The sequence below is a fragment of the Cyprinus carpio genome, chromosome A5 (genome assembly GCF_018340385.1).
Source record: "Cyprinus carpio isolate SPL01 chromosome A5, ASM1834038v1, whole genome shotgun sequence".
Classification (NCBI taxonomy): domain Eukaryota; kingdom Metazoa; phylum Chordata; class Actinopteri; order Cypriniformes; family Cyprinidae; genus Cyprinus; species Cyprinus carpio.
The window spans coordinates 14,381,293-14,405,911 of record NC_056576.1 but is presented as its reverse complement, the minus strand read 5'-3'; the positions used below and the strand labels follow the sequence as shown (position 1 = coordinate 14,405,911).

Below are 24,619 nucleotides of genomic sequence, written 5' to 3'. Positions count from 1 at the left end.
CCATTTCACAAAACGGATGCAATTACTGAATGTTTAAACACTCGTAAAAAGTGACAAATGAGACGTAAGTTCTCTTTAGTCGATGCGGAAAGGCGCCCGGAACTTTTATACGTGTCAGGCGCCAGCCGGACAGTTGATTGTGCTGCGCAGGGAAACGTGCATGGACGACATTGAGGTCCTCTGAGAGGGGCAATCATGTACAGAAGATTGTTAATAAATATTAATCAGGTTCGAAATAGATTAATTCATACGCACAATACGCGATTAACTTTACCTTCCACAAAATGTAAAGAGAGGGAGAGTTTTGCCCCAGTTGCGTGGTAAGTTACAGATCTGATACTGACAGGGTGACAGCTCAGATGAGATTGAATTGTGTTTATGTGTCAGTTAAAAGTCTTAATCTGGAATTTAAATATCTCAAATGGCAGAATAAATTACAACTTGGTTAACCTGCAGAATTTTCCATTTGCGTGTTTGCAGTGTATATTAAATATCTAAATATACCTTCCAGCCCCTATATTAATTATTGCTCTATAATTTGATTTTTAAATGTTTAACAGATAAATTATCCAAACACTCATTTTATCTAATTTCTTTATTTTAGGGCCCCATGTGCAGCAAGGCCATTAGGAACCAGTAGCATCTCTTTTAGTGAAAATAAAGAGAGCTCCACATCTCTGTCAGAAGACAAAGGAAAGACGGCAGAAGAAAATGAGGTGAATGCAGAGGTTAACACTGATGGGCAGAGGAACACAGAAATGAATGAGGGCACTGAAATTTCAAATGCAACATTGACATCACAGTTAGAGACTGAACCGGTGGTTAAACCTGAGGACAGAAAACAGGTTGAAAAGACAAAAAGTGGGAAGGAGAGTCTTTTGGAGCTACTTGGGGCAATGAAGGTGGAGGTCACAACCGTACGTAAAATAAGACCCTCAAAGACTCCAAGAATGAGTGAGAGGCCCGACCAAGAGCCCATGGAAAGCACACACAGCATGTTCCAGCGTGCCACAGCTGAGGGTTCACAACAGCAGTGAGTTATACTTCCATACAAGAATAATTACTTCACAAATTGGTAATGCTGACACTGAAATGCCTACGACAACAGCAGTTCTATATATGTTTACACTAAGAGCTAAATCACAAGATTCAGATTAATGAATTAAGAATATTATGATATTATATATATATATCATTTTGATTTCTGACTAGCAAACATTGCATCCACTCTGAAGTGAAAGTAGTAACATATTTCTGTATTTCCTGTACTTTAGTGGAACCTTGAATCCAGAGCTGGTTGCTGCAGTCTCTGCCGCTGCATCCACCCTGCCGAACAGACATCAGGCAGAGTCAGAGCTCCTTAAGCAGCTGAGGAAACATGAAGCCATACCCGACACCCAGAGGAGAGCAGACATAGGGTAGGGCTCATTTCAGATGTTGTGTGTATTAAAGTTGGCATGAAACTGAAATCTATTTCCTAAATGCTTCTTATTAAACATTGCAAACGATACATGTAAGTTACATTTTAAAAATAAACGTGAGCTTGATATTTTTAATCAGAATGTCAAATTTGATCTTCCATTGAAACACCAGACGCCGGACTTCTCCATTCATTTAGTCTGCTTAAACCCCACCCCTTTTATAACAATCGACTATGTCTCGCATTCATATCTGCCACTGTTCAGTCAACAACCGATGGATAAAACCAAGTCCGTGACCTGCTTTTCTTTCTTTTTCGATTGTCTGTTGCACTCTGATGTACAGTAGATCACAATAAGGAAGAAATAAACTGTTGCTACTAACATTAAATTGTGCATAAAAATGCATGTTGTGAAAGTGATGTTTTATTAGTGAATAAAAATACGGACCTTCCTGTGTAAATGTGGAAATAAAGTGTAACATTAGTACATGTGTTGGAACAATTATGTGGTGTCATCTCAAAACTTTCAGACACATAATTTCCGATATGAAAGTTGGAAAGAGGCCGAATGGCAGATCAAACGTCAGACCTACCAGTCAGATTCGTTTTGACGATGACGGAAAGGGATATACTCAAGACAGAGGCATTACCAGTGAACTTGATGGAGTCCGTAGAAGGTAAAAAAAAAAAAAAAACGTCCCTGAAAGTTTTTTTTTTGTTTGTTTTTTTTTATAAATATGATACATTTTTCCACTAACCTTGTGCAATTTTTTTTTTAAGAAGAGTCCTTTCACTAGTAAGAGGTTGAACCTGTTTGCTGCAGCTGCTGAGCAAGACGCATTGTCAGATTTGGGTAAGGAGAAGTTCTGTTTTATGGTATTAACACTTTGCAGCTGACACATTTGAGTATATCCGTGTGAAACAGAGTGTATTTACTTAGCCTGTCCTGTTCCCTGCTCTGAATTTCAGGCCCTACTCTTTGGGACATTGATCTAGTTAATCAAATTGTCCAGGCAACAAATCAGATGCCTCGGAATGGCTTTGAGGAGATGATCCAGTGGACCAAAGAGGGCAGACTTTGGCTATATCCAATCAACAATGAGGCTGGTGAGTTCCACTGTAAGAATAGGTTGCATACATCTTTCTGTTTTTAATTCTGTACCTTATCTTAATCTTGTCTTCTGGCACATCATGCAACTTTGTCAGGCCTGGAGGAGGAGGCGAGTGTGCCCTTCCATGAGCATGTGTTCCTGGAAAAGCACCTTGATGAATCATTCCCCCAGCAGGGTCCAGTCAGGCACTTCATGGAGCTTGTAATTACAGGCCTCGCAAAGAATCACCACCTCACGGTTCAACAGAAAAGGAACATATTGACTGGTTCAGAGACTACTTCCGACAGAAAGAAGATGTCTTGAAAGAGGCTGAGGCATACCTTAACTAAGGATCGGACAAAGATAGAAGATGACTTTGGATTTAACTGTACTGAATACCCTAGAACCAGCCAGTTAAGATCCTAACTGCAGTGATAGTTAGCTAAGCTTGATAAAGCAACTGGAAATAATAATTGCATCCATAACCAGATTAAAAGACTGGATCATTGTCGTTACTTCTTAAACATAAAAACATATATACAAAATAATTAAAAATTAAACACCTACCAAAACATATCTACAAAAACATAACCAGAAAAAAAAGCTTCAGCAGTAAACTGCAAAAAAAAAAAAGCCAAATCACTCAGATCAAAAAAAAAATGGTTTTGTGATTGAGCGTTCAAAAGCTTAAAAAAAAAAAAGTTAAAAAAAAAAAATAAAAAAAAAAAAGTCTACTCTCTCAGAATCCATGTATCTAAAATTTAAGTACATTCAAGGAGTGAGGGAATCCTGCATGCAAACATGTGAGTCAAATGTGCAAACATCACAAACAAGTATTTGATTTCACACAACAGAAGACCTCTGACAATTACAGTTTTATTCAAAGTGTCTGATTACAAAGAATGTACATGTCTTTTATGAGCAACACAAACAAAACTTTTCAGGGAAGTCATTTATCAACACATGGAGCTCAACTAATCAGACACTCAAACTCAGTTGGTTTCATCAAATGAAAGCTACTCATCATACAGCGTTCGACAGTGATCACTTCACATGATACGAGTCTTAACAGTCACTTTCAAAAAGCATCTATTCAGACACTGATGTATAAACATGAATACATGTTGAAAAAAAAAAAAAAGTTCTAACCAAAGCTAAAAATCATTTTCACAAGATTCTGGCAAACAGAGGTTTTGTACAGGTTAAAGGTATATACAAAAATGTAATGCTAATCTCTGTTTTTGAAACTCCAAAGACAAATGCACAGAATTCAAGATCTCTAAAGCACATCAAAGAAGAAGAAAAAATACTATAGAAGAAAAATACTTTGTGGATCTATGCATTTATTTTTTATATAGAGATTAGTTGTACAGCAGAAGATGAGAGAAAGTGAGGGGGTAAGGGAGCTCCACAGAGGCTCTACAGTGGACGACTTGCCTCAGCATATGCGATCTACAAAAAAAAAAGATAATATAACAATTAAATGACTGAATATTCAACAGTAATGAACAAATTCAGACAAGAGAGAGAAAAAAAAAAAAAGAAATCTGTATCATTGAGGTGTGTGAAATTGGACTCACAATTTTGGGTCACCACCGGCGATAGCTGGTGGCTTGACGCTGATGGGGCACTTTATGCCGCAACGTCTGCAAGTTCTTGTACTTTGACATGATACTTTGACTCTTTTTGAAGACAGGCTTCTGATTGAAGGGTGGTCTTGGAATTAAAGTGCCCTAAGAGGACAGAAAATATTATGGATTTACTTGCAATGTGCATGGAAACACTACATTAGCCAAATCAAGCCTATTACAAAGACTAGACAGTTAAATAATAATCATGTATTATTGTTATTATTATTCAGTGTTATGACTGAATAATACTTTTCACTTCTAACTTACCATCAATGGTTTCCTAATAACTCCATCAGGGGCCGATCCCCTCTTCACTCCAGCAGCTGCCCGGAAATTAGGCCTCTATATAAAGAAGAACATGTTTCACTACAAATCACTACAACCAAAAAAATAATAATAATAATTCACTAACACATGTAAAAACGTTATAAAATGAGAAAAACAAGACAAGCTTTTACTTTTAAATTACCCTCGATGAGTAAAAGACATTGACATTTTAAGACTTTACCTGAAATGACTCCGGCTTCCTTTGGGTTTTCTCTGGACTTCCAGAAGACCTACAAAATTGTAAAGTATTGCATTCAGCTAAATTGTTAAGATTTAGCAACTAGAACAGACCAAGCATACAGTTTCTCACTTACCGTCTTTCTTTCTGTTCCTGTGAAGAGCTAGTAGGACTTTGAAGCTTGGTGAAGCGTTCATTCAATGTTAAATTCCCATGAGCTTCTGATTCCTCTGTAAGATTGAGAAAATTAAGGAAAACATGAAAACAAGCATATTGCTAGAGTGAATTATTTGCAAATCAGTCAGACTTCTACCAGATTTGTTCTTGGGTGCCTTATTTCTCCAGGGTGCATTGTTCTTAGGGCTAGTACTGGGTTTGTGCCCTGCCTCCCAATGGGAAACCACAACAAGATCACGTGAAAGTCGTCTGTCTATTGGTGACGAGCTGAAAAGAAAGTCAACAAGGCATTTGAACAAGTGATCCACATCATCTGGGCTCTTAAGGAATAAATTCTAAAAATTCAGAAAAAGCAGAAGGCATGCACAAATGTTTTCAAAGTGAAATGAACTTGTGCCTTGTGAACTGAGCAGAGAAATGTTGCACTTCAAACTAAATTACTCAAACATTCACAGTCCTCAAGAACCCAACTGTACTGTTGCAAATGCAGAAGGACCAATGATGGATTACTACATGGGTACTTACAGCATAGCAAGCCCATCATCTCCATGCTTCAGTTTGAATTGGCAGATACATTTTCCCTGATTCACCTTGGCCTTTAGCAGCCTTCCTTTTGCTAATGTGAATAACCAATATTGGCAGATTGAATGAGCGGACTGAAGAACACCTTGCAGGAATCATGTTACGCTCCAAAAAAAAATGTACAGACTGGCATGTGAGCACTTCCTTTTTATCCATAGTTGATATGCCGGACACATTCTTCTCAACCTATCCTCTCACACTGGATTAGATGTTTGGAGACTGCAAATGCTTCTTGCTGGAACACTCATTTCATGGTATAAACGCTGGTTTGCAGCGGCACTGAGGTAAAGTTTCCTTCCAAATACAGGATTGATATCTCAAATTGTTTGACAAATTGTTGGCCAGTTCTCCTTGATTAAAATCCAGAACCTTCAGACTGCATGGTTTGTGGAAAGACATTCATCAACATCTTTGCATATGTATATCCATCTTCACTTAAGGGTAGGCATTTGGAACTAAAATTGCTCAGGCAGTTCTTCAGTTGCAGAACTTCTACTGAGGGTGACTATAGATTAATGGTTGACATTTTGGCAAACATGTTTCATTAGGCACAAATGGATCAGGTCTTCTCTTCAGCACAGCTCCAACTCCCTGCCATTTCAGTCAATGGGTTGGTTGTAAAATAACACGATCCCTGCTTGCAATGCTGCAATGCCAAAGATAAAAGGCATTTAAGAGCCTAAATCCTTCATAAAAACCACCCATGTGATGACGAAGACTGTAGTTACAAAGGAGGGATGTGGCAAATGAGAATGTCCATTTTTTCCCCCATCTCTTTGATCTGTCATAGAAGAAAGGGAATGCAAGTCTTCTTGCTCATAGTAGTTCTCACAAGATGAGGCCTCTTGTTGCATACAGATTCAAGGCATTCCTGAGGTAACGGAATGGAATTTCATTCTTTTAACCACGGTCATCTGGTAAGATTTGCTCAGCATCTGATATTATTCTATTAAGGTATGGTACATGGCGACTCGTTCAAGACTCTATTCTTGCAAACAAATCTGTTTTCCACTGAAAAAGCAGTACAGCCCCGGAGTTGATGTTTCTTCATCCAGTCAATCATTTAATTTCTTCAAAGGGAAAAATATCAAATTATAGTATCTTAATGTCGTAAATGTTGAAATAGAATCTGGCTGTGAAAAATTCTTTTCCATTCTCTATGAAATCCATTCACATTTCCATTTTCCAAGACATCCTATCCAATGTCCTTAAGACGTAGCTGTGAGAGATTGGATTTTGCTCAATGTTACCACAGTTAGTTGCATAATGAGGCAGTGTGTCCTTCTAGGGGCAGCTGTGGCCTAATGGTTAGAGAATTAGACTTGTAACCAGAATGTCGCAGGTTCGGTGCTGGCAGGAGTTGTAGGTGGGGGAGGGAGTTAATGAACAGCGCTCTCTTCCACCCTCAATACCCATGGCTGAAGTGCCCTTGAGCAAGGCACTGAACCCCAGTTGCTCCCCAGGTGCTGGATATAGCTGTCCACTGCTCCGGGTGTGTGTTCACTTCTCACTGCTGTGTGTGTGCACTTGGATGGGTTAAATGCAGAGCACCAATTCCAAATACAGGTTACCATGCTTGGCAAATGTCACAACCTTCACTTTTTTTTTTTTCCCCACTTTCTGCAAACACTTAATATTAAGGCTTAAAAACCATTTCACCCCCCGGAAGACATTTTAAACATCTCTTCTGGGTCAAAGTCGATCTGGATGCATCATTGTGGGTCAAATGGCATTTGACTTTTGGAACAAAATGGACTGTGATTGTGAAACTTTTGAAAGACCACTCGCTCAGACTTATCTCTTATCACATTCTCTTGACAAGGACAGAGGTATTCTGGACAACGACAGGATTAACATCATACTGTTGTTAATAATTAGGAGGAAAACAGGCATGATTTTCTTTTTTCTCTCCTCATCCATCTCATTTGACAAGGTGACACCCCTTTGATGAAAGTTGTGCCATTGAAAAACAGGAAGCTTGACCTTCTAAACATCACGCGCCCATTGCCACAGTGTGAGGGGTGATACCATACCTGTGTGCGCTCACAGAGCGACGGGATTCCACCTTTGTTTCGGAGTCCCTCTCAGGTTCTGCAGTCTTGGAGTCTGTGTCTGGGGATGACTCTCTGGATGATGACTTCTTTTTGAGTGATAACTTGCGTGGTGGGATTCCTGGGGAATCTTTGCCATTCTTCGGTGCGGTCTGTGGCTTGGGCCTCTGGACTCTGTCTGAGATTCTCGGCCTTGGTGGAGGCACTTTGAACCGGGCCACTGACTCTGCTCTAAACTTCCGTGCCTTTAGCAGTCGACTCTTATCTTGAAGGGACAAACCACGACCTCGGAAGCCCCTGAGATGAACAGGTCTCACTGAAAACTCCCTGTGGAAGCGCTTTGGTGGCCCATGCTCCAAACCACTTGATGACGGTAGCCGTCTGAATTCTTGACTGTTCCTTGGCCGTCCAAAGGGCCTTTCCTGAGGTCGCAAAGGCGGATATGGTCTGAATGACGAGCCAAATGGGGGTGGGCCTGGCCTTCGTCCCGGTGATCTGTAAGGGGGCCGAGTATGTGGATTTCCCCTTCCTCCCTGTGCCCAATCCATGCCGGGGCGCCGGGACTCTCTTCCAACCTCTCCGTGCGGTGCACGCTGATCTCTCTCTGCAGACCACCTACATATCCATTACAAACAATACAAACATGTTGGTTATAATGCCAGTTTGTGCTGCTTGAGAAAGCTCTTGTGGAAGCTCTTAACTTCTATGAATTTAGATCCAGCCCCAGGCTGCTGAATGCCTTATCACTTCTGTGCCAGTATAACTTTAAGGGGAAAAAGCCTCAAATGGTTTTACATTTTCTCCAGACAGACTTTCACTTTATAGGCTTTATCATTAGATCCTGCGGTACTTTACACTGACAGAAAGCTGAAGGAAGCTGGGATTTACCCTCACCACCCTGCAGTGTACTGGACTTTTGCATTCTAATACATAACTGTATATTTACTTTACCCAGCCTGCACAGCTTCATTCCTGTACCTCTCTGGATATGAATTCCTTCCATGAAACTCTCTGGGTTTTCTATGGGGTGGGCCGGAGAGCCTCAAATCCCCACCGGGGGGGTGAGGGTAACCTCCTGGGACATTCCAGTGGTGCCCGCCAAGTGTTGGTCGGCCAAAGGGCCTCTCCCGAGGTGTGGGGCACCAGCTCCTGTCATGCTCCTGAGGGCTTGGGCGTCGCTGCGGACCCCTGAAGGAACTGTGTGGGGAAGGGACCCGCCTATCTGACGGAGGGCTGTGGAAATGGCGAGAGGGTGATGAGTGGCTAGGGTGGTTATTGTGGAAAAGTGGTGCTCTGTGACTAGGCAGTCCATGTATAGGACCATGGGACTGCCTGTGCTGGACTGGGGGAGGGCGGCTTGTGTGGGGTGGAGAAGGCCTCCTGCGGCCCCGCTGTGAATCCTGTGAGCTGGAATATGGATGGAAGTTATCCTGGTTCCGCATCCACTGTCCATGTGGTCGCTCTCTGCGTTCACCCATGAGCGAGGGCCTCTTGGGGTATGGCTGGGGTCCACTGCTGTTGTTATCTCTCCAACTTGGTGGGGCTTTTCCAGGAGGTCCTCTGAAACCTCTCTGGCTTCTTGAAGGGGGGCCAAATCGCCCTTCGTGATTCATGCTGCTGTAGCTGTCCGAGAAAGGCCTGTATTAAAAACAAATGTAAATTTTGAACCACCGTTATATTGATCATTATGTAGATATATTAGAATTAAATACTATATCTACAGCATTGTAGTACCTGTGTTTTGAACGAGGAGATCCTGAGTGTGGTCTCACCATTTTTCAGCTTTTAAACCGATCTTCACTGAAAAGGGAAAAAAAAAAAAAAAGTGTATATATATATTACTCTTCCATGTAATTTACACTAATGACAACAGGACTGACATAAAACAGCAAAACAAAAGGGAAAATGCTTCTAAAATCTGAAAGCGAAAGTAAGACTAGCAGTGCAATGCCATTAGGTTCCAGTATTATTCTTTGCATAACAAATCTAGGAAATAAGAAAAGCCAAGTTATCCTTTTCAGCATGTGTAATACATGCCAATCTTAAATAATGATCTAAAAATAAATCTTACACTCTAACGGACATTTTGAACGCGTTTAGTTAAAATTGCCTTTTTAAATTCAAAATATATTTAAAAAACCCTTTTAACAAATACACGTAAAGTATCAATGCGTTTATATCGAGATCATCACACAACAAGAAATCGTTATAAAACCACTGAATGCGTCGTGTTCCAGGAACAATTAAATCAAATAAACACACAAAATGTAATGTTTTAATAGTTTCACATAGCATGCTGAAATAAAGCATCGTCCTTGAGTTAATTATGTAGAAATTAAGCGAATTAAAACGAGGTCGACGACACCACATTCCTGGCCTAACGTTACATGAACGCGTGTCTCGGGCCCGACAAGGCCTGAGTTTCACATTCAGGGGAATTCAAAACAAACATAACACGTTTCGTTGGTAATACTACATGTGTAATATACAACAAAAATATATATAAAAAAAAAAAAAAAAAAAAAAAAAAAAAACCATGCCATTTTAAGTTGAATAAAAACACATCAGCGTCTTCCGCTTTCAACGTCAATGCGAAACTACGACGAAGCGAAAACATTTTCAGCTAACGCTACAGTTTAAAATAACATCATGCAAAAGTATTGGTTAGCTTTTTTTCACATTTTAAAAAGTTGACCGGTTGAGTTGTTTTGACATACCCAAGGTTGTCCCGATACGAAACCAGATACCTAAATCTAGCTCATCAGCAAACGCTTAGCCGCGATAGCTAACAAACGTCTTCCTTTTTACGCAGCTGCACATCCGATCGAAGATTAACCCTGTAAGCTTTCAAATTAACAAAAAGCCGTCGCTTTCGTAGCTGTAATCGAAGTCGTTCCATCCAAAAATAAAAACGAGTCGACTGAAATTACATTCAGACGAGCGGAACAGCTGCGCCGTGACGTCAGCAAAGGGGGCGCGTTCACGACGGGACAGGAACTGACGGGATTAATCTCGACTGCGCCCATGTTGTTGCTTTGCTTTGTTAGTTTTTTGTATCATTTTGTAAACCTAATATTTATTATATTTATTCATTCAAAAATAGTGGTTTCGCTTGAGAAAGGATAAAAAATAACTTATTGGAGTTGAAACAGTAAAGACATGTAGATCATAAGGCATGAGACAGTTGTCATCTCAAGGCTGAAACCTAGTGTCTGTCAATGACATATAAGAGAGCCATTTGCCAAGTGAAACCCATTTTTATATAGGAAAAAGTCTTTTCTCTTTGTCTCCCAAAACCAGCACATAAAATACTGGCTTAAAATAAGATTACATGCACATTTCATTACATTCCACTTGTCATAGGCCTATGTTGTTGACCTTGACTTTTATATGTGTTATTATGAGGATATACTAGATTGATGTGAATTGAATTTAGTATGTGAAAATGAAATTATATTTCTCTTTTCCATGTATATTGCATGCAATTTAAGGAGCTAGTTCACCAAGAAATGAAAAATCTGTTATCATTTACTCATCCACATGTCATTCCAAACCTGTAAGACTTTCATTCATCTGCGAAACACAAAAACTGATAATGAAACTGAGAGTTTTCTGTCTCTGTCTCTTGGTTGTAGTTCACACATCTACACTTTTGAAAATCCAAAAAGGTCATTAAGTCAACTAGTCCATATAAATCGAAGAGTTTAATTCAAGTTTTGTGAAGAGATCAATTAGACCATGTATAAAAAAAATAATTATGCAAGGTACTAAACACTAGTGGTGAAATATTATGTTGTCATCATATCCAGTGATCTTCAGTAACTGTTCATTCTGGAAGTCAGGACAAACATATGCCATTGTTGTTTTCATGTTTATTAATGTTTGTTCATATAGTGCAGGGATTCCCAAATGATTTTGTCAGCCAAAGCCCTTTAAATAAAATATTTACTTAAGTTAATATTTCAAATAATTTAACAACAAATTTATATGTTTACAGTTCTCTGACTTCGGTTATTGATCAGATTGACTTGCAGGTAAACCAATAAAGTTTTAATTGTATTTTTAGTGTTAAAGAGTTTAAATTATTTGTATTTTATATTTTTATGATTTAATTAATAATAGCTTTTACTTAACTCACAAACCCACTACAGTTTATACATCAAAGCCAGTTTGTGAAACCCTGGTGTAATGTAATGTGTAATGCATTTTATGAAGTTGATAAAAAAAAAAAAAAATAAAAAAAAAACTTTTTGCTTTTTTAAAATCAATAAGGTACATTTAATGGTAAATACAATTTTTTTTTTTTTTTAAAGTCAACCTAAAAGTCTCTTAAAGGGGTCATATGATGTTGCTAAAAAGAACATTGTTTAAGGTTTAAGGTTCAAAAAACACATTATTTTCCACATACTGTACATTATTGTTTCTCCTCTATGCCCCGCCCTCAGAAAGGGTGCTTTGTGATTGGCCGAATGCCTCAAGCATTTGACAGAAATGTTATGCCCCTTACCATACTGCGATGCGTGTCCTGGTCAGAACACTGACGAGACAAGACAAAAACAATAAAACCCATTACAAACGAGCCATTTGTTGCATCCAGTGGGGACATAATTACTGATTATAATGACTTATACTGTGTTTTTACGTGTAGCATTGCATTGCAGCGCGTAAACATAAAACCATGTCTGCATTTGTGATCGGAAAAACAACAAACTACAAGCACTACTCTACACTGCTCAAAACCCGCATTTGAATCATTTCAGTGGCAAATCCTTTACATATGTAAACGTATTTACAGGCAATCTTATGACCAGTCTTGAAGAAAAGAAATTAGATGACTAACTTTTTAAGACTAGTCTAAGAGGTTTATGCAACCCGCCCCAGATCCTGTTCATCAAACATGGCTTACTTACTGTAGGTAACTGAATTACTTTCGGGATCATTTTTTGGCCATATTTTTTTTTCTGTGGATCTAGAACCTGGGTGCAGATAATTGCAGATTATCAGAGAGAAATTGATCCTAAAATAGTGATCTCTGGTGGTTCTTTCATCACGCAATCTCTTACACACCTTCTTTCTTACAGTAAATGCCATTAAAACAGGATTATTTTTGCTATAGGCAGTTAAAAATTGTTTTGGTTGTGTTGGTAAAAATACATCTGTCAAAACTCTCACTACAAAACCCATGCAACAGACAATAATGAATAACGATGGAAACTACCCCATTATAAATGAGAAATCAGACTTTTATCCTCACTTGGCATTGCCATATGTTATGCTGATAGATCTCAGATATTAATCCTAAGCCTGTGTTTTCTAGTACATAACAGCTCACATGACATTTATGGATGAAATGAACTATAAAAATACTAAAGTTCTTGATTAAAATAAAAATAAGCTTCAGTTCATTAATTAAATTTTCAGACACTGGTCTTTTGACTTTGTCTTCCGACTTTTCACTCCTCTTGCCCTTTATCTCTCAATCTTTCCATAATTGACACAAGAACAGCATCTGTTAAAGGATGTGTTGCTTGTGTAGTCAAAAAGAGAAGTGTTTGCATACAGTGTGTTTGCAACAGATGTGAAATGCTGATGATCAGACTTTCCCTGCGGCAAATCATATGGTTAACAAGCTTTTGTCTTCTAACCAAGAGCTCCATACAGTCAATGCCTCAATAACTTTGCCTGGCCTTTGTAAGTTATGAGAGGGAAATGGCAGGAAGTCATGAAGCAAGTCAGTCAACTGTATATGCTGTAGAGGCGATTGTTCAGGCAACTGTTACATTTAAGAACTGTCTGGAACTGTACTGACATCAACAAAGACTATCGCATTAAGGTAGGAAATTGACAGATAATACAATTTTATGTTGTGGCGCTTTAAAACATAACTTAAAAGTATAACTATATATATAGAGAGAGAGTATTATACTTATATATATTATTATATACTTATTAATATATTATAAAAAATATTCAATATTTGTTTTATTACTCTTACAAAAAAAGAGAGATTACACTGTTTCTTTTAATACTTTAATTCTTTTTGATACTTGTCTTCAGTACCTATATGATAATGTTAAACTTATTTTACAATTATCAAATTATTTATTCAAATTCCTTAAATTCTTATTTGAATCGCAATTCTGTGTTCTGTTTGCTTTAAATTTAGGAACTGAACTTGAATTTTAAAAAATGGCACTAGTGAAGTTAAAAAAAGTAATTTTGGCTGCAATTTCATAGAATTCTGTTTTATTATTTATACTATGTTTGAAAGTTATAAGGAAGTGAAAAAAGGACTTGTCAGCAGACATCAAAGTGAGTGTGCAACCGCTTTACAATCTGCTCCAACATCACACAAGCTCAAATTTACACTTATAAACATTCAAGAAGAAACATAAATTGTCATCTCATTCTCAGGATGGTTGATGTGGAGATGGTGATTGTGTAAACATTCAGATATTTTAACATCGATCATGTGAGACCACACGTCACTTTCATGTGGTTTATTTCTGTTTCTGATGTCACATCTGACCGCTTAATGCAATTAAGTAATCACTGTAAACGCAGTGACTAGGGGAGAACTTGCTCTGTTGTATCTGTCTTTGTGTCTTTGGTGAGCGTGGCTGGGTGTATGTAAGCCGTGTGTCTTGTATGGCTGCACAACAGTTGGCCTTATGAATTATTTGTGTGGCACAATTGCATCTCATTTTACCGCTCTATTATATGTGATCTCTCTGCTCTCACCTCCCAGCAGCCTTCCCATTGTGCATCTCTAATGGAGCATGCAATCCTGTGCTCTGCTTCCATATCTGACCTCTGACCTTCAGAGTCCCCACCTCAACAGTCTAGATCAGACTAACTCCATCAAACCTGCTCGATCACACTGTCTGCTGCTCTTTCTCTCCCATCACTTTCCATATTTCCACTTTCTGTTTCCTTCATTCCCATTTTCTCCTTCCCTAAACTATTCGTCTTGCTTTACGTGTCTCACATTTCTTTCACCCTGTATTTAAATATGCCATAATTCTCAGTTTGAATTGCATTGCTTCTACAATATCCATAATACTTCACTGGACTACTTGATATTTCCTTTTTTTCTGCTTGCTTTCCCTGTTTTTCTCTTTCCTTGTACATACGCACTCTTCTTTCTCTCTCTCTCATCCACTCTACCTTTCTCCTCGCTTCATTCCCCCTTTTCTTATCTCACCTCCTCCTCTTTTCACTTGTTGACTTTCTCATAACGCAGCCCCCAACCTCTACGTGCACACACACACACACACACACACACTCCTCACTCTTTCTCTCCCCCTTAGCAGGATGCTTAATCTGCGGGCAGCACAGAGCCAGTTTACCCATGAAGTGCGAGAGCCAGGGCTGTGGGTCTGGAGAGTGGAGAAGATGAAGGCTGTGCTCCTTGACCCATCACAGAGGGGAATCTTCTACAATGGAGATGCATATATTGTACTCAGCAACCGTGGAAAAAATGGAAGTGACCTGCACATGTGGATGGGTGTGTAGTGTGTTTTTGTATGTATGTATATGTAATTAAGTATGGGAAAAATCTATAAAATCAGTTCCTGTAGATTTTGCATTATTGGCTTTCCTTGCCTAATAGGTGAGAAGTCATCCCGGGATGAGCAGTGTGCTTGTGCCATGCTTGCCACTCAACTGGACAGCTTCTTGGGGGGAGAGCCAGTACAACATAGACAGGTGCAAGGATACGAGTCACCAGAGTTCATGGGACTCTTCCCTAAAGGAGTCAGCTACAAGGTGAGAGTAAGGGCACAGCAAAAGAACATAAACAACAAATCAGTAAAAAAAAAAAAAAAAATTCAAGGAATTTAATATTGTTCTTTTGAACTTACTACTCAGCAAAGAACCCTGAAAAAATGCTTCCACTAAAATATTAAGCAGCACAAATGTTTTCAAAATTGATGATATTACGAAATGTTTCTTGAGCACTAAATCAGCATACTAGAATGCTTTCTGAAGGATCATGTGACCTGTAGTAATGATGCTGAAAATGCAGCTTTGCAAACATAGGAATAAATTACATTTTAAATTACATTCAAATATTGTAAGAATATTTCACAATAATACTGTTTTTATTACATTTACTACATCAATTGCATGCAGACTTGGTCAGCATAACTTTTAAACATTAAAAAAAAATTGTACTGACCCCAAACTTTATACTGTTTGTGTATGTCCAAAAAAACGCACCTCTACAAAAGTACTTGTTTCTTCATCTGTCTCAGGAAGGCGGGGTGGAGTCTGGGTTCAAGAGTACCAGGTCCAGGACCGGCCCAGTTACACATCTGTACCAAGTCAAAGGAAAGAAAAACATCCGTGCAAGAGAGGTGGAGCTCAGCTGGGGGAGTTTCAACAAGGGTGACTGTTTTATACTGGACCTTGGAGAGGTGTGTGTTTTTTCAAAAGTTATTTTTATTTTTTTTATTTTTTTTGTCTGTCATTTTGCTGCTACGGTATTTTAGTTGGATAAGCATGGCCAGTCATTTAGTTGGTGTTATCATGCAAATGCATGTGTGTTTATGTTCAGACTATAGTCGCATGGAGTGGAACCAAAGCCAATATGTTTGAGAGACAGAAGGTGCGTGAGATAGCAATGCTGATCAGAGACACTGAAAGGAACGGGAAAGCTCACATCATCGATGTGACAGAAGGAGAGGAACCACTGGAGATGGTTCAGGTGACAAACACTTTTGAATCTTTGAATCATGCTGGATAACATGATCATCAGATTCAAGTTCATGCAGCTGACGTGCAAAACAAAATACCAAATGAAAAGAAATTCTAAAACTCACTTTAACAAAACAAAGACCAAATAAAACGAAATCCAAAAATTCACTTGAATGTATTGTCACTGGTGAATGTAAACATACTGTTATGCATAAATCATTTAGAAATGTTAACACCATCTCTACTTTTACTTAAGGCACTTGGTCCAATCCCAGCTCTGAAGGAGAGTTCAGCAGAGGAAGACGCTGAAGCAGACATCACTAATTCTGCTTCCCTTTACAAGGTCAGCTCTCTTTACGGTGTAATGTGCTTTATCTAACCGTTTTTTGTTTTTCAAACTGTTTGTCTATCCATAAATTGGTTAATCAAACAAAACCTTTTGCTGTTTGAAGGCTAAGAATGTTAGGGAAAAAACATTCACATTAGGGATAAATCTCTGAATAATTGTCTGTCTCAGGTGTCTAATGCAACAGGCCAAATGACCTTGACAAAACTCTGTGACAAAGGCCTTTTCAGTCAAGAGATGCTGGAGAAAGATGACTGCTTCATCCTGGACAATGGATCTAATGGGAAGATCTATGTTTGGAAAGGTGATTGTGTATATTTGTTCATGTTTGTGTGAATAGTAAATCATACTTTATTCTTTCATTAACTTTCTTCTTTGATACATAGGTAATGGAGCCAATGCAGAGGAGAAGAGAGTCGCCCTGAAGGTGGCAGATGATTTTATTACAAAAATGAATTATCCCAGGATGAGAACACAGGTACAATAATTGGCAGCTCACTGTTTCATTTTCATTTCTGTGCAGAACTGTGACCTCTTTTACCACATTTCTTTGTGTCCATAGGTGGAAATTCTCCCTCAGGGCCGTGAGTCTGTCCTCTTTAAACAGTTCTTCAAGAGTTGGAGTTAAATACACACCAACATTTAGGATCTATGTAGAAACCGATGCTCATTTTGTATAATCACACAGCATACTAGCTTAGCTTACCTGTTGCAACTCTTTGCTGTTCGCCAAAATATTGCTTGTTTGATCCCAGGTATCGTAATACAGAGTCTGGGATGACTGTCATTTTTATTCAGGAACTGTCTATTTTTTTTATATATATATATATATATATATATATATATATATATATATATATATATATATATATATATATATATATATATATATATATAAATCCATGTGAATTGTTGATTAATTTTCTGTCATGCATAATCTTTAGCATTAATCTAAAATACCTGTATACAACCCATTGGTCTTTTGTTTTGTTGTGTTCAAATACTTATGCAATGACATGATGTCCGTTAACCTTTGTTATATTGTATGCCTCAAATTCTCCCGATATCAAATATATGCACACACAGACACCACATAAAGTCTCAATGCTTATGCAACCACCACCACACATGACACATACACATCCTTCAATGTGATCGTCTTTTATCTTGGTGATACGCACCAAGATAAAGGATGAGCCTGTACGTTAATCTAAAACTTAAACCTCCACAACCAACCAAAATCAATGTAAAGGACAGATGGCTGAGCTCTTACCTGTGAATATGGAGCAAATACACTCTGAATACATAAACAATAAGGACTTAATAATAACAGTTGCACAACTGCAAGCAGAATTAAGGCCTGTTCACATGCTTAATGAGTCATTCTTCCATCATTAATCTTAAATTAAGTTTAAAAACAGGTCTACTGAAAGGAGCATTATGGACTCCTTAAAGAATCAATGAGCAAATTAAACTATCTTAACTATTCCTTAACTGTTCTTGAACTTTTATTTTACAGACATGTTTTACTGTAAATGATTTTGGCAAAAGATCTACTTTGGGACTAGCTGATCACAGTAGCATTTTACTGCCTAAATCTATTAAATTTAAAATGAAAAGATATACCATTTGAGTCATTTAATAACTTACTATACAATGAGGGTGGTTTCATTTCTTGCAAACGATATATGCAGTTATCTTGAAATGACAATCATCTGGGTGTGGTGAGAAAGGTGAACAATATATATTTCATTATGTCTGATGCTGTCCCAGTTGTTTAATTTTGTTTTAGTGTTGTTTAATGTAGAAATGCATATTCAGCATGTATTTTTTTTTATCAGTTTACTTCACTATATTAAGTGAAATTGCACTTGCTTACAGGAAGTGAACACTTTCACATGATTCATTTCTGGTCTCGGCTTAGACTGAACTTCACAGTTCATTTAAATATATTGACAGAGATATTGAATTTATTTTGATTAATTTCATTTTTAGTAGATCAAAAACTCAATAAAGAAGCTGAATAAAATCTTGTGCCTTTATTTCTTTTAAGTCAGATTGATATTTAATCCAAACACACAGTCATGCTTGTATGTTGCCTCTTTATTCTATTGTATATTATAAGTAACTTTGACTTTGAAATTAAAGATTAGACCTTGCCATAGTATAACAATACATAAAGATTTTTCGCCCACATAAACTGATTACATAACCTCATAATGGCATAGTCCTCATCTCTGCTATTCCTCTAGTTAACAGAAGTTCACATGATTTGATAGGTGAGATATCATGTGTCAGTGACTGTTTGAGGGGACAAAGTTCATTGTGTAGTCCTTACAGATGACATAATACTACAGGAGAGTATCTAGGTCTTTATGCTCTGGTTCTGCCGGCGTGCAACTCAAATCTCTGAGCTGGTCTGCTCCTGCTGTACAGAAGGTGAGGGCTGGAAACTTCACTATATTCTATTTGATTTAAACATACCCCCCCTCCCCCTATTGAATTAGCCTTTAAATCAGTAAGTAAAAGCTTATATGTACTTTACCTTCATTTGGGATATATTTGTGTTGACTTTTAAATCCTTAATCTTCCCAGTTTTTGTAGTAACTACAATTTTAGATATTAAATCGGTTTAATTTAATTAATATATGTAAGCTATATTTTTATATTTATTTCAACAAGTGTATTTATAGTACAATAATAATATAATATTACATTTTATAATAAATTACATATATTAAATATATAATTATTAAGTACTTGGAGTTTTTCAAACTTTTGATGAGCTAATAGTTTGTGTTCTGTATAAGGTTGAAGTACTCAAAACAAAAAGGGATAAACCAGCCAACATGAAGAGTATCTTAAAGGGCAAAAGTAAGTTTATAGACTATGATTTTAGCAATAATGCACATTTTATAGTGTGTTTGAATGTTAAAGAAGCAGAAATGAAAGATGTTTTTGTGTGTGTCTCAGAATATGAGGCTCCTGAAGCTGGTCTGAGTGTAACTTCGGAGCTGTACGCTGGAATCTTCCTGATGAAAGTCTTCAGGCTCACAGCTCAGTTCCCAGCAAGAGCAGTCAGAGTCCCAGACAAAAGGTAAACCGACAGATAGTTTAATCGAATAATTAAATAATCGATGACAGGCATTAAAAAAAAATAATAAAAGAAAACTGTAAAAAAGATTAATTTAAAAGGGTAAAATGATTCTATGACTTATATACAGGAATATAAATATTTACATGTTTAATTGCCCATATTTTAATGGAAGATATGTCATAAATGCAATCCAAATTTAATGATTCCAAATAGTTAGGCTGTAATGAAAGCAAAGATGTCTGAAATGTACATCTAATCCATGGAAATGTTAAATACTAACCCTATTAATCAGTATTAAATAAAAAAAAAAATAAGTAACAACATGCCACTTGGGTCCTTTTGTGCCAATTCTGAGGGGGCCATCTTACCCTAAGGGTCTAATTTGATCTTTTTACTTCAAAATAAAAGACATAACTTTTACTTACAAAAAAACATTGATGTGTCCACAAATCCCTCGTTAACAAATAGACACAAAAAAGTTTCAACTATTTTTTCAACCATTCAACGTAATATTATGACATAGATCACTCTTTTCCAGAGACACAGAATTAGATCAATTAACCTTGAAACTGTTGATATGCAGATTAAAAAAGCATAGCCAATCATCAAAGGTGCTGAGGTGAGATTTTGTGCCATTTGCTTAAGAGATAAAAAAAATCAATCTTGCCCCATCTCTACTTCCTACAGAGTTTGTTTTCTTTTCTGTTTTTCCAAATTACAAATAAATTACACCTCACCTTTCTGTTGTTATACAGGACTTGAAGGATCTCCGCAGCCTGCAGGAATGTGTTAAGTTTATCACGCAGTGGAAACAGCAGGTGGAACATGTCTGCAGGGTAATATGTAATGCTTTTTATAGCCTAAAATGTATAGATTTTTCACTCAAAAAGAGTCATTTGTTGTCACCATCTGAGCAACAATGAAACCCATGGAACCCGAGTCACAGAAAAATCCCCACCAAAAATGAGTCAAGGTTCTCTCAAAGTTATGGACGAACGTTCTTCCAATAATGCCAAAAATGGTCTTTAAACATTTTCTTAAAACATTAGCACAAAAACATGATTTATACATAGTTCATGGAACATTTTATTTCCAAAACGTTTTGGTTGGAGAATATTCTAAAGTTCTGACAAAAATAAAATTATAAAATGTTACCTTTACGATCGTAGAAAAAAAGAATGTTTTTAAAATGAATGTTACATTCAAAAGTAACGCTTTCATTACTTAATGAGAACACTAGCAAAACATAAGAGCATTTTTTGGCAGTTGGGAATGCTTTTCATTTTTGGGTGAACTGTCATTTTAATGTTATAAAGGTTGCATGCCAATATCTTATATACAGTAATGGTTAATCACTTTTATAGAAGCCTCATATTCATGTGTCATAAAGCTACTGATAAGACAGAATTAACCCCATGTCACCCTGTCATTATGGCTGCATTGTCCCGTTGCTGAAATTCACCACGTAAGGGTGAGGTAGGGTTTCAGTGTCATTAAATTAAATGCACACACTTTAACACCCTTTGGGGGTCTGAAGAGTGGGAATAAGGACTGTGGGATGCTGATGCAGACAGTAATGGGTGTGTGTTTGTCTACACTTAATGTCTAAAATATCAAAATAAATATTAATTGTGTGTGTGTGTTTGTTTTAGCCTGGCTCTAGTGCAGATGAAAGCCCAAATATCAATGTGCATGCAGAGCCGTATAGTCTGGAGCAATGCCGCAAACTCATCCTTGATTGGGCAAAGGAGCTCAAAAAGGTTGACGATGTGAGTTTGTGGATAAAAGATGGATATGTATAAACATCATACATTATTTTCGCTAAGATTATATCTGTTTAAATTCTCCTTCTTACAGTTGTTCAGTGAGGGCACATGGCGACAAGAAAGAGATGTATCCTTGGAGCAGAAAGAGAACAAGGTGGATTCTGCCAAGCATATGGAGCAGAAGATCATGGAATGGGCTAAAGAGCTACATACTGTGTCGGAGGTTTGACCCCATGAGACATATGTAATAATGTGCAAAATCTACGTGCAGTATATTATGTATGTGCACATGTAATTTTTTTTTTTTTACCCGAGTACAGCGGGTAGGTGTGATGAGACAAGAATTAGCCCATTTTCTCAAGCAGCTGGAACTGAAGAAGAGGAAAATCTTGACTCTGTTGCCTTTTTTGGAGTTCATAACTTGGTCTCTACTGAAAGAGGACAGCCAGGTACAAGATTTAGATAAGAGATCAATAAACATTAAAAAAAAGTCCATAGTTTACACCCATAAACTCGACAAACTTTCATTATCAAGAGATACGGCTTATGTAAACAGTATGAAACCGTTTACAGACAGGTACGATCATCCCCAAGTGGATAACGTACTTTGAAGATCTAGACAGATTCAGTTTCAGCATAATTACAAATGCAGATGTTTATATATTTTATATGTTTATTATTTATTTAGATATTATTTATAGTTTATATATTTATTTATTTTTATTTATTATTTTATTAATACATTCAGCTAAATCATTTCTTATTGACAGTTACAAATTAGGGATACAATATTATCTCCTATATATTATACTATATATAATAATGTCATTCAATAATATAAGCAGTATATTTTTAGGGTGTTGTTCCACAGCTATGGCTCCTCAACAAACAACGTACCTGGAAAACAGGTGAACCTTCAACTTAAATCCTTCAGTAGACTAAATGCTGATTTGGCTAATTATATTAAAGGAAAAAGTGATCATTTAAATGATTAATGTTTTGGACGTGCTCATATTTTATCATACTGTACAATTCAACGTGTACAATTTGTTTTGACAGAGACGCCAAAGTACATTCCAAACTCAGGTACTGATTTTTGTATTTATCTTGTTCGGTGCAAAGTTAAATGTGACAAACTTTAATCATATCTCTGTTGTTATAATGTTCATTACTTTTTTTCCATAGTGTGGAAATGGATCCGCAGTGCTTCAGGTATCACTGATTCAGCCGTTTATGATTCATGTGCAAATGAAGTTCATTTTGGCTTAAGCAAGCTTTATAATTTTACCTCTGCACCTGTTTTGCACCTGTTTAGTGGACATCACACTGGACCCCATGACTAACCACCCATGGCTGCAGCTCTCAGATGACAAAAGGAAAGTACAGGAAGCTCTGAATGAAACTGAAGTGTCGTTCAGTACCCAGCGCTTTGACAGCTGGCCGTGTGTCCTGGGCTGGGAAGGGCTCACTTCCGGTCGCTACTATTGGGAAGTTGATATTGCCAATGATGGCTACTGGCGTATCGGAGTGACCACTGCATCCTCCAAAAGGCAAGGCCGGTGTCCCATGAACCCCTCTGAGGGCTTCTGGACAATATGGAGAAGCACACGGCAGTTTTTTGCATGTACCAAGCCGGAGACTGAGCTACCTCTGTCTCTTGTGCCCAAAAAGCTGGGAGTCTACCTGGACTATGAAGAAGGACAAGTGTCTTTCTATAAAGTAGAGACACGCTCACATATCTTTACATTCATTGCAAATTTCCGTGAAAAGTTGTACCCGCTTTTCGCACCACTGGATGGACGCACGTTGATCACACTGTCCTCCACAGAAGTCAAACCAGAGGCGTCCTCTCGTGAAAATCTACAGTTCTTTTAACTTGACAAATGTTTTAATAGGGGAATAATGATTGATCACAATTGTCAGATCTAAAGGATGAGATACATTGAAAACAGGTGTTTTGAGATGTTTTGGTTGTAAATTTCAACTTCAACAGTCAAGTCAAGTCACCTTTATTTATATAGCGCTTTTAACAATACAGATTGTGTCAAAGCAACTGTACAGCATTAATTAGGAAAACAGTGTGTCAATAATGCAAAAATAAATACATTAATAAATAAAAACCATTATTGGTAACAATTGCCTGTATTCAGCACAGATGCAAAATGATCCGATTTGACACATCCTCAGATCACTCTGGCGTTGGTGTGTTCAAAGTTTTGTGAATTTTAAATGCTGTACTCACAATGTACAGGTCAATTCGACCTTGTGGAGCATTACTTACAATTTGATGCCTAGAAGTACAGTGAATGATTTTTAGAAAATATCTGTATATAAGCTAAAGAGGCAGTTGTGGCCAAAGCTTGCCGGTTCGAGTCTCAGTACTTGCAGGAATTGTAGGTGGGGGGAGTGAATGAACAGAGCTCTCTTCCACTTTCAACAGCCACGACTGAGGTGCTCGAATAAGGCACCAAACCCCCAATTGCTCCCCAGGCACTGCAACAAATGACTGCCCACTGCTCTGGGTATGTTAAATGTAGTTTAATGTTAAAAACAGGTTAAATGCAGAGCACAATTTCCGAGTATGGGGTACCATACTTGGCCACACGTCACATAACTAGCACTAAAAAACATTTGACTCAAGCCCACATGATTGTTATTAACAATAATGTAAATTTTCTTAATTGCCATCTAGTGTGAAAAGAAAGTGTTTACATTTAGTGGGTGGGATTTGGAACCATCCTAATAAATTTGGGGGTTTTGTGGTTTCAGAAGCTTTGCTGCTCGGAGTGCCAACAATGAATTTTTTGAGAGGTTCATAAAAATACTGTAGAAGGCACACTGTGATTGTCTACAAGCTCAAAACTGATAGTTCCAACACATAACACAATGTTGTTGTTATTTTTATGTTAATGTTCACACAATGCAATTACTTTATTATGAATCTTACATGCATGCAATTTCTTACCCTCATTATTTAAAATTGTAAAAATGTTACTGTGCTTTAATGCTGGAACCAAAAAAGAAATCAAGACACAAATTATTTTTTTTAAAATAAATGTATTTAAAAAAACTTCCTCACTTACAAATGCTTAATGCATAAAAGATAATGGTGTATACAGCAACAAAACAGGAAAAGAAAAAAAAAACAGCATAAAATATAGTTCATGTTAGAACAGTAGAATAGTTTTCTCAAGATTAACAGGAAGGACTCAAACATGCCCTGAGTTCGTCGATTTCATTTGCTTATGAATATCAA

At 37.4% G+C, this 24,619-nt stretch overlaps 3 protein-coding genes and 1 pseudogene across 5 annotated transcripts; 3 read left to right on the top strand and 1 right to left on the bottom strand.

Annotated features, from left to right (window-relative positions):
• The first annotated feature begins 126 nt into the window (after positions 1 to 126).
• Positions 127 to 3,026, top strand: LOC109082741 (28S ribosomal protein S31, mitochondrial-like). Its single transcript, XM_042754397.1, is given in 8 exon segments — positions 127 to 320; positions 605 to 1,033; positions 1,275 to 1,418; positions 1,951 to 2,097; positions 2,200 to 2,273; positions 2,390 to 2,527; positions 2,627 to 2,779; positions 2,782 to 3,026. Coding segments are annotated over 8 exon segments (1,290 nt in total). The 5' UTR covers positions 127 to 195; the 3' UTR covers positions 2,862 to 3,026.
• An 838-nt stretch (positions 3,027 to 3,864) lies between these two features.
• Positions 3,865 to 10,442, bottom strand: LOC122143800 (basic salivary proline-rich protein 1-like). 2 transcript variants are annotated; one of them, XM_042754394.1, is made up of 10 exons: positions 10,175 to 10,442; positions 9,192 to 9,257; positions 8,436 to 9,095; positions 7,440 to 8,072; positions 4,961 to 5,091; positions 4,784 to 4,877; positions 4,651 to 4,687; positions 4,410 to 4,484; positions 4,092 to 4,244; positions 3,865 to 3,963 (listed from the first exon to the last, which is right to left on the bottom strand). In XM_042754394.1, exons 2-9 carry the CDS (start codon positions 9,230 to 9,232, stop codon positions 4,101 to 4,103), a joined length of 1,815 nt encoding a protein of 604 aa, XP_042610328.1. In that variant the 5' UTR covers positions 9,233 to 9,257; positions 10,175 to 10,442; the 3' UTR covers positions 3,865 to 3,963; positions 4,092 to 4,100. The 2 variants fall into 2 exon arrangements, with proteins under 2 accessions (XP_042610328.1, XP_042610325.1); XM_042754391.1 differs by having other exon boundaries at positions 4,651 to 4,699; positions 10,175 to 10,441.
• Positions 10,443 to 13,085: 2,643 nt separating this feature from the next.
• LOC109079380 (macrophage-capping protein-like) lies at positions 13,086 to 17,331 on the top strand. Of its 2 annotated transcripts, none has more exons than XM_042754389.1 (9): positions 13,086 to 13,290; positions 14,768 to 14,964; positions 15,070 to 15,224; positions 15,713 to 15,874; positions 16,015 to 16,164; positions 16,411 to 16,497; positions 16,672 to 16,804; positions 16,887 to 16,978; positions 17,063 to 17,331. In XM_042754389.1, exons 2-9 carry the CDS (start codon positions 14,772 to 14,774, stop codon positions 17,126 to 17,128), a joined length of 1,038 nt encoding a protein of 345 aa, XP_042610323.1. In that variant the 5' UTR covers positions 13,086 to 13,290; positions 14,768 to 14,771; the 3' UTR covers positions 17,129 to 17,331. The 2 variants fall into 2 exon arrangements, with proteins under 2 accessions (XP_042610323.1, XP_042610324.1); XM_042754390.1 differs by having other exon boundaries at positions 13,087 to 13,290; positions 14,771 to 14,964.
• A 2,018-nt stretch (positions 17,332 to 19,349) lies between these two features.
• Positions 19,350 to 24,511, top strand: LOC109082754 (annotated as a pseudogene).
• The last annotated feature ends 108 nt before the right edge of the window (positions 24,512 to 24,619 follow it).

Excerpts from the sequence above, each read along its gene's own strand:
- LOC122143800 (XM_042754391.1), bottom strand. The coding sequence starts at position 9,232 with ATGGTGAGACCACACTCAGGATCTCCTCGTTCAAAACACAG. Across the intron at positions 4,878-4,960 it reads GGCACCCAAGAACAAATCTG|AGGAATCAGAAGCTCATGGG; the intron begins GTAGAAGTCTGA and ends TCAATCTTACAG. Across the intron at positions 4,245-4,409 it reads TTATTAGGAAACCATTGATG|GGCACTTTAATTCCAAGACC; the intron begins GTAAGTTAGAAG and ends CTGTCCTCTTAG.
- LOC109079380 (XM_042754389.1), top strand. The coding sequence starts at position 14,772 with ATGCTTAATCTGCGGGCAGCACAGAGCCAGTTTACCCATGAAGTGCGA. Across the intron at positions 15,875-16,014 it reads TTATACTGGACCTTGGAGAG|ACTATAGTCGCATGGAGTGG; the intron begins GTGTGTGTTTTT and ends GTTTATGTTCAG. Across the intron at positions 16,805-16,886 it reads GAAGATCTATGTTTGGAAAG|GTAATGGAGCCAATGCAGAG; the intron begins GTGATTGTGTAT and ends TTTGATACATAG.